At 43.6% G+C, this 15473-nt stretch overlaps 1 protein-coding gene across 5 annotated transcripts in view; it reads left to right on the forward strand.

Annotated features, from left to right (window-relative positions):
* The window catches only part of SIL1 (SIL1 nucleotide exchange factor), a 251629-nt gene that overhangs the window by 122158 nt on the left and 113998 nt on the right, over positions 1 to 15473 (forward strand). For all 5 annotated transcript variants that reach the window (XM_075009664.1, XM_075009663.1, XM_075009667.1 and 2 more), the window contains 2 exons: positions 130 to 248; positions 4652 to 4787. In XM_075009664.1, coding sequence (XP_074865765.1) covers positions 144 to 248; positions 4652 to 4787 — 241 coding nt within the window. In that variant the 5' untranslated portion in view covers positions 130 to 143. The remainder of the gene's footprint in view (positions 1 to 129; positions 249 to 4651; positions 4788 to 15473) is intronic.

The raw sequence follows: 15473 nt of genomic DNA on the forward strand, positions 1-15473 counted from the left end.
CTTGTCAACAGAGGTTGGTCTAATAAATGCTGTTGCTCCCCACATCTTGTGGTATAGTAGATGTTGAAAACTGTGAAGAATGTGTATTAACATATTATATAATTTGTTTTTGTTTTCTTTGAATTCTAGATTGACTGACTGCAATGTCCTGTTGCGTTGAAGTCCTGTCCATTGCTGCTAAAGTGAACTTGCTTGTTTTGCTGCTTTCTGCAGCATGCTTCTGCTCATGCCTGAGTGACAGAATTCCAGTAAGTATATTTCTAATGTAAGAGGGGAAGATAGCTATACAAGCAAGGTCATTGAAATAATTTAAATTACTTGGTACTGGTGGAGTGATCATAGCCTTATTTATTTCTCCTGAAATCCGTCTTCTGGTCCCAGCTGTTTCTGACTGTGTGACCACGGGCAAGTCACTTGCACCCACATATTCAGAAGTGGCAAATGGTCTTGGACTATTTGCTTTTTAAATGCTCAAGTTGAGACACCTTGAGCCTGATTTTCATTGAATGAATGGGAGCTGTGTGTACTCCAGCATCTCTGTAAGAGTGTGAAGCTGAACAACTGAAGAATAAGAACTTCAGCTTTCATTTTAAAAATGTATCCGGTTTTCTTGGTTGCAAATGGAAGATTGAATATGTTACCCTGAGTGTAACCAGTGCAGCGTCCTCTGGCGCATTTGCAGACAGTTGGGAACACTAACTCAGAGCGAGCTGCCCCAGTCATATTCATGGGCTCTGAAAGCCACTGTTCTGCGACCCATAACAAAATCTGTCTAGCAAAGGATGCCATAGGCATGTTTATACTGACCACTAAGCCTGTGGCTTTGTTACCCAGTTTATTAGACCCAATGTTTTCAAGCCCATGCCTGAATGCGTGCACTGCATCGTAACTCTGGGTTTACAGTTGCTGGGCCGAGGTCCCTCCGGTGTGTACGGTGCTCTGTACAACCCTTGTGACTCAGATCTATGGCTTGACTTGCATCCACAGTATAGAATGACAGGGCTAGATCTCCAGGTCACAGCAGGACTCAGGCTGTGACCCATCCCCCCAGCAAGGTTCTAGGACCAGCTTCCCAGTGTGCTTGCTGACCTGAGTCATACTTATACTTATTTATGCGTGGCTAGAAGGGGGCCTAGGCTCAATGAGTCAGAGCTCAGGCTTGGTGTGTAATGCTCAACATACCTTGAGATAGCAATGGCTTTCATTAGTACTACTTTACGGCTTTGCATGGCTTCTGCCACATGCAGTCCTTTGCCCAGGTCTGTAGGGAATGAGCCCTTCTTTTTCGGAGGCAGATCTCAGCCTCTCTGCAGTGGTGGCTTGAGGAGAGGCAAAGCCTCTACCTGGCCACAGAGGAGTGGCAATGGAAGCCACCTGCCCGCCCAGAAGAGCTCTTCTTGATGGTCTCTGCCACTAAGGAAGGATGAGGCAGAGGGAATGCCATTTGGGGTGTGTTTAGTGTCCTGGACTGGAAATAATTTTAAATTTAACATAATTTCTGACTTTAAGGAAATTTACCTCTTCCTTTGTGGACCCTGTCTTGGTTTCTACCCTCTGAACCTTTAAGCAAAACAAAAGTAGTTAATAATGTTTGTACTTTTATATTTTCCACTTCTATGAACTGTTGATTGTGTGCAGTAGCCAGTTTTCATTACCACAACAAATGTTAATGGTATTTAGACTGTTAGCGAAAATGGGATAGTTATAAAGTGATCACAGGCCAAACAGCTGAAGCAATTGTCTAAATGAAGAAAGACACGTACTGTTACTCCTTACAGTACGTTTAGATTGCAGCACTCTTACTGAACAGAAACCATTCGTAAACATCAGCTGTCACCATTATGTGTTGCAACAGATATAAAATTGAGAAGCATGTTGGTGAATTTATTGTGGGGCTGTGTATCATTAAATCTCTCTTGGATAATAATCTAACAACATAAATAAGCAAAGTAATAACTACTGTGACTCGTTTATATTAGCTTTGTTGAATCTGGGCTCAGAAAACATGAACACTTTCATCAATAGAAACTGGCTGCGTACTTTTATGGTTGTAACTAAGCTTTAGCCGTTTGTCATAACAATTATAATCTTCTCTTTATGCATTAAGCCAAAAGTAGGAATTAAGCTCCAGTCTCCCTATATTTCTCAAATTTCTGTCCTTTTTTGACATTTAAAATCCTTCTGTAGCTTTCCATCCATTGTAATGTATTGTCACCATTGTTTTTAACTGCGCACATGTTGCTCAGAACTGCAGACTGATATTTCCCACACTCCAGAATTATTTTTAGAAACTGTGTAACATATACATTTCAATGCAGTCAGTCCAAATTCTTCTTCTATTAAATATGCATACACGATTTCCATTGAAGTTGGTGGGAGAGGTGAATGCAGGATTAAGTTTGGTATTTTCAGTTAATCATTTATTTAGTGAGGCTTTAAAAAATGTATTTGAAGGGTAACAGGTATCAAGCCTATTGTTTTGGGGGTATGAGCCAAACTGAATAAACTTCCTTTACAGGCAGTTTATTCCAAATTGTCCACTGGTGATAGATTGTTTTTTTTCCCTTGGTACCTTCCTCCGAAGTAGACAACGACAGAGACAGGTTAATGAACTAGATGTAGTGCTGATCTTGTCCAGGATGCCAGTTCCTGTGAAATCTGAGGTGAAAATATCTGATTCATTGTCTCATCTCTTCCCAGTTCAAGCATACTGTTGATTTGTTTTTTGTCCAGTGCACTTTTAAATGATTGAAGTAATGAGGCTTTCATTATTTTCCTTGTGAGATTGTTCTGCAAACCAATAGATCTCATTGATCAGAAACTTTTCCTGCTTTCTATCCATCAGATGCAGAAAGGGTGAGAGGTTATAAAACTGAAGCCATATCTGAGTTGTTACAGACCAGTTGTAATCCATTTTTGTTACGGAATGGTTCTTCCCTGGGTATATAAATAGACACACACAGCTGTGCACACAACCTCCAGGCCCATGTTATAAGGACCATGAGGTTCCAATGTCAAGCATTAAAAAGTTAAGAAATGCCAGACTTAAGGTTGTCTGTGCCTTTCCTCTAGCATTGCCTATTTGTAAGGTGCAGATGACCATAATTCTGACACTGCCTAACAGCTGAGTGGTGTGTGTGTGAGGGAGAGTTCCTCGAGGTTTTTGAAAAAAACATGAAGAAACAGAGTTCATCATGTGGCATCATATTGATACCTGCATGGTTCCTGAGCAGTGTTGGAGCTGTTAGATCCACTGTACAGAACTGTGCTCCTGCTGATCACCTGCTAACGAATAGCAGTAGTACACAGACATCTTACATGTTCATGAGGTTTGTAGGGGGATAAGATACTATGTTACTGGGTTTCGCAGATGAGCAGCAGAGGGAAATTTGGACTTGAGAATTCGAGTTCTATTCCATGCTTGGAGGGGTGTGTTCTAGTGGGCATAGACTCTCTTCTGCCAGTTCCCTCCAAACTTCACTCCTTATGCCCATCTTTTTCCAGTCTCCCTCATTCAAGTCCTGCTGTCCTCACTTAGGCAAACGTCCGGTCCTGAGGCTTCTGATTCCAGTCCCAATTTCCTTGTCCAGCAAGTCCTAGTCTCTTCCCTCCCTCTCCCTGTCGCAATGCCATCACACTCAGCCCAATTCCCAGTCTCATTCTTCTTCCACAACTAGTCCCACTCTCGGCTCCCCACTTTACTTCTCCCTGGTTCCTTGACCAATTCTGCTCCCCCCCCCCGCCCCCGTCCAGGTCCAGCTCTTGTGTGATCTTCATTCAAATCAGGCAGCTCTCTTTACCATGCAGGTGTGGCCCAGCCGTGGAGGGTGGGGTGTGAGCATTGGGGTCATTGGAAAGATTGGCTTATGGTCCGAGTTCTTGCTTGCAACAACCCAGAGTTACAATGGTAGGGACATTCCTGCTCAGCACCAAGGTGAAGAATGCTCAGTGTGGATTAAACTGTAGAACTCTAATGTTGCTACTGAGCATATGTCCACTTTGAATATTTTTCTCCAAGTTGGTCAGATATGGATGGACTTTCAAAGGGATAGTCAAAGGTAGGTTCCTGACCCAGAGGCCCAAATTACCAAATGTCAAGTCCCTGTGCTAAAGCATGTCAGCCCTAGGGCTTCTCAAAGAAACAGTTGCCAGATTTTTTTAACATGGGCAAAACAACATTTTCCCCTAGCCTGGTATTGGAAATGGCCAAACAGTTTTGGCTGAAATTAAAAAAGGCAGTCTGAGACAGAGACATACCATGGAAAATTTCATGTGAAAGGTTAGTGTGGCAAAGTTATACGCTACAGGAAACAGAGTCTTTACAATGGGAAGTGTCACACAGCTTTCCTAATAGGCAGTGCTGCCAGCCAGGGCTATAATATAGATGTGGCTCTGTTAACTCCAGCTTACAGCATTCAACCTGCACTAGAATAGGAAATAAGATCACTGCTTTATTCAACTTAAATGTCATAAAATTATGGCTGGTTTAATCTTTTAATATTTATTTAATCCATGAAGAAAGACTCTCGGGTGTCAAAAAAACGAACTTACTAGAAAGGAGAAAATTTTGCAACCTGAGGAATGTATCGTCAGTTGACACTACATAACCTGGGTCCAATTACTAATGAGTTGTATCTCTCCTGTCCAACAGGAGTTTGCCCTTACAAAAACAGAAGAAAGTGACTTAAAAGAAGAGAGTGGCAAAGAATCAGTAGCAGAGGATGATCTTGATCCTGAAGACCTAGAAGCATTTTACCCAACACATCAGTGGCAAACAGTCCGTCCAGGTAATATACAGTTGGTAAATTGTTGTGTCCCTTTGAGACTTCATCAGACGCCGCTGACAGAAACGTCAGAGAAACCAAAAATAACCATCAACCCCAACAGCAATTTTGGTGTTTAAACAAAGAAGCGTCTGGTGTGGAAGAAAGGAAACAAGACCACCACCAAACCCAGTGTTGTGTTGTCACTGTCACCAGTCTTAAGAATTTCTGCTAGTCCACTTCTGTGACTTTAGAACTAACTAAGCCATGGTTTCCCAAACTGGGGGGGGCATGCCTCCGGGGGGGCATGAAGAAATTCCACGGGGGGGCATGAGGCAATCCAGCCCCCTCTCCCCCCATCGTTCCAGCCACACCAAGAAAGAGACAACCTTTGCTTCCAGATCTCAGCCCCTGCCATTTTACATGGGTGGCCTGGCGCAGCTTAAAAAGCAGGCAGCCAGCGAAGACCCGCATGGAGCTAGCTGCCTCCTGCAAAGAAGTGTGGGATGGGTGGGGAGGGAGGAGGAGGAGGATAGAGTTAGATGGCTGGGTGTCCTGGCTCGGGAGAAAGGGAGGGGGACAGGGTAAGAGTTGGGGGGCTGCTGGGGGAGGGGAGGGGCATGGCTCAGGCAGGTAGCTCGTGGGGCTCGGGCAGCTTGGATGGCTGGTGGGAGAGCAGGCAGCTGGCCCCAGTGGTTGGTGGGCGGGCAGGCTGGCAGCTCTGGCAGCTGGCACAGGGCTCGGGCAGCTTGGGACTTCACCAGGTACTCGCAAGATGCGGACTATTGCCATTATCCTGGCTGATCCTTAGTTGGCCTCCAGGCTGGGATGGGGCCTGCACAGTGTCTGTGCAGCAAGGATTGCAGCTAGTCTCTGCAGGGTCCGGGCCATGCCTGCAGCTCTGGGGCCATGCCAGCAGCCCATTCAGGGTGGAGCTGGCACCCATGGGGCCAGAGCCATGTCCATCATGGGCCTGGAACCAGACTTTGCAGCCTGTGGCTGGGCTGATGTCAGCCCAGTAGGGGTCAGGGTCTGGCAGGAGGTAAGGGGGCCCCAGAGGTGGGGAGACACTAAGGCTCCTGCGGTTGGTATGTGGCTTGTGGCGGGGTGGCACAGCTCCATTGAGTCTATCCACTATTTTCCAGACAACTTTTCTGGCAGCCCCATTCAATAATTAGTACGCAATCCATTCAACACTGATGTCAATACATTGCCAGACGTATTGCAAGAACAAGCACTTAAGGTAAAATATGATTCAAGTGCAAAAGATAATTTTGAAAACTCAAGTTCGGAGGAATTTTGGAAAAAATATTTCCCAATGTACTTGAATGTTGGAAAAAAGCAATATGTAGTCGTCTTCCGCTTTCGTCAACGTACCTCTGTGGGGAAAAAAGCTTTTCAAGTTTAGTCATGTTAAAAATGAAACAAAGACATCGACTGGATGTCAGAAACTATTTGCATTGCACATGTTCATCTTTCGAACCTAGGATTCCCAACTTGTGAAGAAAATGTAGCGTCCTCCTTCACATTAAATTCGTTTTGTTTCTGTTGTTTCTGATGTTAAATTACATTTTTTATTAAATTTTTCGGTCAAGAAAAACTATTGTGCTTATTTTTAATTTTAAATAACATTTTTATATCAAGTTTTTGTGTTTATTTAGATTACAAATTGAATTTTTTGTTAGAAGGAGAGTTGGATGATGATAAAAGAAGAGGTGGGAGCGGTGTGAGGGTCTCTCAAAAATCAAAAGTTTGGGAACTGCTAAATTTAGCAGACCCAGGCAAGTGGTAGATGATGTGCCTTCATTCCTAGCTGAGTGGTGCTTTCTTTTTATCTCTATCAAAAGAGATTTTTTAAAAACATGTACCTCAGCATACGCTGTTCTGATCTGTTGTGCTCTCTTGTGGGTTGATGAAACATTGATTGGTGGCAAACTTGTTATTAAGAGTAGCAAGTGTAATACTGTGCAGTTTTTAAAGAGGAAAGCTTTCTTAATCCTTAGCTGTTTTTAAATCTAATATTTTCTTTTAAATCTAAAAGTTACACATTTCTTAGAGGTGTGCTTTATAATTCTCGCTTAATGTGTCTGACTTTGATATCAGACTTTTAAAAGGTTACCCCTATATTTATTTGGGCTCTTCTGGGTTGTTGGAATTGTCTGATAAGGTAAGATTCTGGGCCATTTCACAGAGGCATAGGTAACAAACTTGAAGGAGCCAGTGGACACCAGTAGAGAATCAAAATATTTTAAAAAATATAAATGAATGTTTGTTTTTTGTTCTGGATGCCCTTCACAGCCCGTCTATGATCTCTGGCACTGTGCCCAGAATCTGTGTTTCTACCATGCAGTTCATCTTTGAAACTGTGTTAAATTTCAGACTTTTTTAAAATGCTTTATGATACAGAAAATGAGAGCTGGACTACTTTCATATAGAGATTCTTAATGCTTCTTATCTCAGGAATCTAGTCTCCCCTTGTTTCCTATGTTGTTTAATGTTAATGGTGGCTATGCATATCCACCAAGTGGAGAATCGACCCCCTAAGGTTAGGTATGTGCAAAATATGCAACACTGAGGGCTTCATTGTCAGTTTTCCAAAAGCCTGAGGGTCACACCTGTTTGTATATGTATGTATTTGCTAGTATGCAGCATGAATGCCTGCAGGTATAATATTTGATTTTGTTTCCCATTTTCCATGATAGATCAGGTTGCTGATTCTTTGAGTTCACAAGCAATAGGACATTGCCATTGGTCAGCTTTGTCCTTATCATGCAGTTTTTGGAGAAGGAAGGTGGCTGCAGGTCAAGTATGCGAGCTGACCAATACCAATACTTCCCCCCTCCATAGTAGGCTGGGAACCTCTGCATAAAAATGTCATGCTTTGATATGAGAACACTGATACCAAGGATCTATGACACCGTGGCACCATCAGGAGGCTTCCGCATATGAGAGGTGTGGCCTCATCGAAGGGCGTCCCTCTTCTTGGCTGTTGCTCTGGTTTGGGTTCCAGGTCGCACTCGAGGCCTCGTTCTAGAAGCACTACGTTTCGATCACTGGCCACATGTCACCGCAGATTAGCCACACACAATCAATTAGCCACCAGAGGCAGCTGGACTTGTAGAAAGTCAGGGTCTTTGGTGTTGGACTCCGTCTCTGTTCTACTCCAGATGGGGCCTGGGCACAGGCACCCTCTTGGACCCCTTCCTCTTGTGTTGGGCATGTTCCCTCTGTTCCCGCTCATTGGCACGATACTACAGAAAACTAAGGAGGACGGGTCCATGGTCATCATGATAGCTCCAGCACAGCCCTGTCGGCACTGATTTGGAATCCCCCTGAGCCTGGCAGTGCTGCCCCCCTGGGTGCTGCCACTCTGCCTGGACCTCTTGTCCTAGGACCATGGCCATTGCACTTCAGTGTGTCAAAGCTGCCTGGCGGAACCCAGAATCGGAGAACATTCGCCACATTCTCCATGGAAGCAGGAAACCCTCAACCCAGCAAAGTTCCATGGCTACCTTGGTGAGGTTTGTGCTTTGGGCAATGGAAAGTGACATCTCCCCAACGAAGGCCCCAATTAAATCAATCCTGGCTTACCTGCTTAATTTGAACGACCAGGGTTTAGTGCACTGCTCTCTCTCAAAGTGCATTTCCATCCCCTGGAGAAGGGCCACACAGTTTTCTCCCATGCCATGAAAACCAGGTCCTTCAAGGTTCTGGAATGTCTTCTGCCCCTCCCCCAGGTCAGTTCCCCAGTTCAGCCATGAGATTTGAATCTAGTCCACTCTAGGCTCCAGGGCCCCATTGGGATCACTGGCCAAGTGCTCCTATTCACATTTGCCCTGAAAGTAGCTTTCCTCATGGTGTTAATGTCAGCTGCATGAGTTTCTGAACTTTGAGCCTTGACCTTGGAGATGCTGCATACGGTCTTCCATAAGGACAAAGTTCAGCTCTGTCCACATTCATCTTTCCAATAGAAAGTGGTGTCAGCATTCCACTTGAGCCAGGAAATTTTCCTGATGGTTCTCTGTCCCAAACCCCACTTCACTAATGAGCAGAGGCACCTGCACTCATTAGACATGTAATGAGCCCTGGCTTTTTACCTTGATGGGGCTAAAGTATTCCAGAAATCCATTCAGTTCTAAATTTCCATGGCTGAATGTATGGAGGTCAGTCAGTCTCTACCCTGAGAATTTCAAGCCAGATCACTTCGTGTATCTGTGGTTGCTATAACCTGGCTGGCATTCCCCTCCCACCAGTTGTGTGGGCACGCTTGACTAAGGCTCAGGCTTTGTCCAGGGCGTCCGTCAGGCAGTTATATAGCTGTCAGTGCACACCTTTGCTGCACATTACTCCATCCTCTGCCAGACCAGGGATGGTGTTGGGCAGTCCTAAAGGCTTTTTGTTCCTGACTCCAACCCACCTCTGAGTGGATACTGCTGATAGCCACCTATTGTGGAATGGGCATGAGCAAGCACTTGTAGAAGAAAAGACAATGACCTTACACAACACCAGTGGTGCCTCTACAGAGGTTGCTAGAGGTGCTTCACTATGGCTCCTGCTAGAGGAAGAACTTTCTGGACCAATCCATGCAAGCCTATTGTGGAATGGACATGAACAATATATCTCAAAGAACACCAGTTATGGAACAGGTATCTGTCTTATCTCATACTGTAAGCAGAGAGGTGTACTTTGAAGGGGGCAGGCCCTCATTTAAATACATGTAGTTTAGTTTATTGGTGCAAATAAAAGAGCTCCCACTGTGGGCCTCGATTTATTTCTCTCTGTGCCTCAGTTTCCCACAGCCACCTCACACAGGTGTAGTATGCGTTAGTTTTTTGTAATTTTTTCCAATTTTAAAAGAGCTACATCAGTACTTAGTGTTGTTTGTCAAAAGAATAGTTATAGGATCCATTTGTCTTTCAGATGCTCTTGAGTTTTCAGCCAGCTGTAACTGAACGGTGTTCCTATGTGTAAATCTTTCTATCACATAAACGTCTTCAAAAACCTTTTAAACTCCACAAAGCTGATGCATGTATTTACGTTCACTTTGTACCATTATGTATGGAAGCCTTATTGCGTCCCTATTCAATATTCAAACTGGCAGAGATCACCACCTTTTGTTGAGGTAAAATATGTATATATTTGCAGTTATTATAAATGTCATTGCTGTTTTTGTTGAAAAGTGACTTCCCCATTGTTTGGGCATTGTGTTATGCTTAATTTTTTTTAGCAGCTTCACATTATGCAAATGCAGTAAAATATTAATAAATTGGGGAGCTCCTCAGCATTCCCTGCATGCCGTAAGTAAGGACTTTCAGGATGCTGTTGTTCAGTAGTCGTTGCTCTTTTGTCAGCATATCACCTTGCTTTGCAGATGAGACTGTGCCTTGGTGTTGAAATAAAGAGAGAGTTGACTTCCCCCAACCTGAAAACATAAATTGCCAACCCCACATACCTCCTTTATCCCTGAAGTTTTCTGAAGTGAAACACTTCGCATTTAGTGTGTGACCCATTCTTTTAGCATGTGTATTCTTCGGACTTAATCAGCTCTTTATCTAAAGTGTAAAGCTTGGACTTCCGCCAGGAAAACAGAATACCGCCAAGTTGTCAGGCTGACAGTTGTACCAGTCGTCTTTCTCAGCCCTTAAATTTTGACTCTGTGTTACAACCGTACTTGCTTTTCCAGCACCTACCCTACTGAAGAGCTTTAACCACACTAAAGACATGATCAGTTGATGCTAAGCTGGCTATATAAGAGTTCAGTCTTTTTAAGAATGGTCAGAGTGCTTCATTCTGCTGTCGTGTTCTCTGTGGATTTACTTCCAATCTTCCATCATTTTGATGAAATAAATTGTGACACCGTGTCCTTGACAAAGACTTTGATTACAAATCTGGATCTTAAGTTATAAATACTAGGGGAGAAAGACTCAGGATTATGTTCCATCAGCCATATTAGCATTTCATGGTCTTCTGTTCTGATCTCAGCCCGTGACTCTTTGTACTTGGGGTCAGTCATGTTGACTGAATAATTGAAAGATACCAAGGTTTTTCTGAATTGTCAGTTTTGTCCTTGTGTGATTCTAGTTGTTTGCTACTAATTAGATCAAACTGTATTTATGCTGAGACTGTGCGACAGTGGTGCTTTTGTAAATTTAGTACCTCTCTGTAGAGTCAGTCCTTTGATCAAAACACAGCCCATGTTTTATACATGTCCTCCTTGTGCTGAGTGCAAACTTCAATGTGCTGGGGTAGCTTAAATGCCAATGTAGAGAGACAGTTACCCTGAGAATTCTGTTCCATCAAGTGTCTGTGGGAAGCTGGAGCATCAAACATCCATTTCTGTCAACAGATCATGCAGCTGATAATGGCTGTGGAAGAGTTTGAAATCCCAATAAAATGTTAGCACTCTGTTAAGCATTGCTTCTTTCTCAAGGAAACTTAGCATGTTGGACACCCATAACTTAGAAGTTTAAAAGACGTGTGTGTGTGATATCTGATCTCTTCACTTTATTTTTGTCGTCTAGACAGATGGCAACAATATCCTTGTACTTCTCTGTGTTCTTGGCCACTGCCTTCAGTAACTTTAGCCACCAAATTCTGTGACTTAACAAGTAGGAATCCATTTCCCTGTATGGCATTTTGTTATTTCTAGGGCTTTTCTTTCTTTAGCCGTTCATTTCCATGCTTGCAAATGTTTAGTCGTTGTTGTCTTTCCTTTGTTCGTATGAATTTATGCCTATATATTGGCATTCTGCAGCTTAAAGTTAATTTTGTTATGGTCTAGATGTTGAGTTCTTATTTCTTCACTTAGACGGAAGTGAGCCCATCCATGCATCTCAAAAACTACTTGTGGCTTATGTGGATAAATTAAGAAAGAGAGAGCGAGAGAGCACACTGTCTTTCTGCACAGAGACTAAGAAGAGAAAATTGTATGCAGACTTGTTATGACCTTGGGAGTGCCACAGTAGCTGAAGTCCTTAGTTCGCATTGAGCTATGTCCAAAGCTGGTTCCACAGTTGACTTGGGAAATGTCTCTCTCGTGCAGAGACTTTCAGGGCTGCTGTCAGGGACTCTGTATGAATGCACAAGCATATAAAGAACGTACGTCTGCGTCTTTTTGTGAAGGGCCTTGCTTGCAAATGCTGTCTCAAGTCAAAGCCATTTACTTGAAGAAAAAAATGCTGCTAGTTGTTTAGGTAGGGGAGAAGGTGTGAGTTTGTATTCACACCCAAAAAGACCATTGTGATAGGCTGAACAATATCTTGATCATACCTTGTATCCAAATTCTAGCACTATTTGGAAGAAATTTAGCACAGCTCCAAATGGCTGCCCAGAGGAAGACTGCGTGCCTAAAGATGAATAGGGTCCATCTTGACTTTTTGTTGTAACAGATCACAGCAACCAGAGGGGGGATTGCCACTAACTAGCTAAGTTCACTTGGGGGGGTCTAGCAACCAGCTGGTGGACTCAGGAGCAGTCCCCTCTTTTTTGTTTGAGGTCTCTCATCACAGAATTCTGTCTAGCATGAATAGAAGTCAGCTCTCTCTGACTGTACTACAGAGATCAGGGAATGTGCAATAGGTATTGGTTGATTTCATACTTGTGGCTATAGTTTAGATATTCTACAAGTGAATGACCATCTTGGTTCCTACACTTGCTCCAAAATGCTTTTCTCAAGCTCTTTTTAATGTCTATTGCAGATTTTAAAAGGTGGTTGTTTAAACCGCAGGGGAAAGGTGGAGGAATCTTTCTTGAGTGTGCTGCTCTGTTTATAAGGGATGAAACCCGTGTGTATTCAATGAGGGAGTTGATGTTAGCCTTGTTTACAGTTACACATGCAGGGCCACAATTTTCAAGAGGCATCAGCCTGCACTCTTGGTTGACAGCTCTCTGATTTGTGTGTACGTCTGAGGTTTTTTACATGCAGGGAAGTCTCAGTAGCTATTGGATTTGTGCATACTGGAGATTTTACACAGGCAAAAGCTTGCATCTGAAACAATATATTCCTGTAGTGAACAGTTTTGAGGGCTGCTTCTGAAAGTTTTGATTACCTCTGACTTGACTGGACAGAGTGATTCATGGGGATAATAAAATATCCCATATAGGCCAATGTTTGGCCATCTGTCTTCATGGCATTGAATACATTTAGTGGCCAAACAGGCCAATCCTGTTCTCATCCGATATCAGCCATTTTCAAACAAAATGAGATGGTAGTGGACAGAGTAGTTTTCTGCACATAGACATTAGGGTCCCACTTCAACTTACCTGTGACCTTTCTCCTGATCCCCAGGGTTTGGGTAGAAAAGGCTTACGTGTTTCTCCTGTGCCTTAAGCATTATGTGCTAGAGCATGTCATTCAGGCTAATTTGACTGAAGTGAGACAGTACTGTCAACGTATTTGGTAGTCAAATGTAGACGTTGCCTGTGCCACTATAGGGCACGTTAAATTCTCTGAGGCTTTGTAAATTACTGCAGCTGAAATAATGATCCATTTGAATCACTAGCTCCTTATTGACCCAACCTAACTGTAAAGCATTATGATGCAAATGTTACCCATGAAAGCTCATGGCCTAATAAAATTAGTCAGTCTCTAAGGTACCACAGGATTGGTGGGTGGTTGTGTTAGCACTGACAGTAGCAAAGGATGGCATACAGAGTCAAACCACCAGTGTATGGTAGTTTTCACAAAATGTGCTGTGAACAGTCAAGGAAATAGAAAGCTGTAATATCTGGTCGGATCATCGCAGGTTTGCAGGGACAATGGAGGCAAATGGAGGTTTAAAAAATATTTATAGTAGATAGCATGCTTCATTTGCATGTATTTTAAAAAAGAACCTGCTGCCCGTCTGCAGAGAAAAATCTGTCTGTAGAATTACCATGATCTGTTGTGGTAGGCCAGCAGGGTAGTTCTTAAGGCTAATTACAGTGGGTATGAAAACCCTTGTGATTTCCAGGGTGACTACAAATGTTTAATGTTTAGAAGAGTGACAGGGCTATATTTCATTTCCCATAAGACCCTTAATGCCTTGGGCTCTATCTAGTCCTCTCTCCTGAAGTTACAGCCTTTTGTCAAAACAAAAAGCAATCAAGTAGCACTTTAAAGACTAGCAAAATAATTTATTAGGTGCTCTTTTGTGGAACAGACCCACTTTTTCAGACCAGAAGTGGGTCTGTCCCACGAAAGCTCACCTAATAAGTTATTTTGTTAGTCTTTAAAGTGCTACTTGACTGCTTTTTGTTTTGATAGTATATAGACTAGCACAGCTCCCTCTCTGTTACTATTCAACATGCTAGCCTTTTGTCAGTTTCTGTGACTGCTTTTGTTCATGCCATCTATGTCTGGAACAGGCTCTATTGTCCTGTGCACCAAGCCACTTCAGTCATTCCTTTCCCAAACTCCTCTCTTTCACTGAACCTTGAGTTGGTGGTGATCTTTCTCATGTCAGCTGTTCCTGGTTTCATGCCTGAGCCTTTATCATTTGTGCAAAGGTAAGAGAGGAAGGATGGCGTTGTGGTCAAGATACTTGGTGTGGACTTGTGAAACAAGGGTTCTGGTTCTGCTACAAACTTGTGTGATGAGCTGGAGTATAAAATCCAAAATTCGGTGTGCCTCAGGTTTCCACCTGTAAAACTAGCATGATCGGAAAATACTATTACCTGATCTGAGTCACTTGCAACATGGTGATGGTAGCTATATAACTCTAGGTAGCTAAATAGCATTGGAACCATCTAACTTGCCTTGTGAGCTTTTTGACACACGTATATTTTGTAAAAGTGTTGTGCTAAGTAAACAATGTAAAACTGAAGTTTTCTGTTCATCTTCTAGTTAGTCCTGCATGAAGTGCTTGCTTACTTTGATTTTTCTGCAGCAGAAGCTCTTTTTTTGTGAATGCAAGCGTCCGAGTTTCCATGTTAGTAGGCATCCATCCCAGGGAGCACGCCAGGGTGAGCCCAGGAGTTAGTCGAGTGGAGGTCCCCCTTGCCCACTTTGGACTCCTGACACCTGGAAAGAACAGAGGGAAGTGTGGCACCTGGCCCATTCAGTTTCCCACTTGGCCACATAGTCTATATATGGAGGGTCCATTCCATGCCGAGGGCCAGGACCGCTGTTGAAGGTCCTGAATAAGGCAAGAAAAGTGGAGGTTAAAGGCTGAGTTGCACCTGTCCACATGCTGTGTTCCAGGAGGCTTTGGAAAATGCATCTTGAGAAAAATATAAATAGCGAAAGAATAACTGCTTTGGTGTCTAGCACTATCCTGTACAATAACTTGTTGGAACTAAGGAGGTTGTGCAATGAAGTTAGGGTGTCCTGTGCGATGTGACCCATCACCTGCACAATTGGTCTTCCCGCTGCCGGTTACCCATGAACTGGTTCCAGGTCCCTAGGCCCAATCCGGTATTTGCCGCGTTCCATAGGTCACGTTTGGGGCAGGAAGAGTGGTTAAACAAAGATGGCCATTGCCATTACAGGAGCTGTTTGGCCACCACAGAGCCCTTGCTGCAGTTAGGCGTAGAGGTGGACAAGAGCCAATCCTGCGGGAGAAAATAGGTGACAGCACTAAAATTGGTGGCATTGTAAATAACGGGTTGTGAGGCAGCATGCTCCTCCCACCATGGAGCTAGGGGTCCGGGTGAGGGGGCCATGACATTCAGGGGTACTGCTGACTGCAGATGGGTACACTGGGTGGAGGCAAGGACCTCAGAGTGGGCGTG

The sequence above is a fragment of the Carettochelys insculpta genome, chromosome 15 (assembly GCF_033958435.1).
Source record: "Carettochelys insculpta isolate YL-2023 chromosome 15, ASM3395843v1, whole genome shotgun sequence".
NCBI classification, from domain to species: domain Eukaryota; kingdom Metazoa; phylum Chordata; order Testudines; family Carettochelyidae; genus Carettochelys; species Carettochelys insculpta.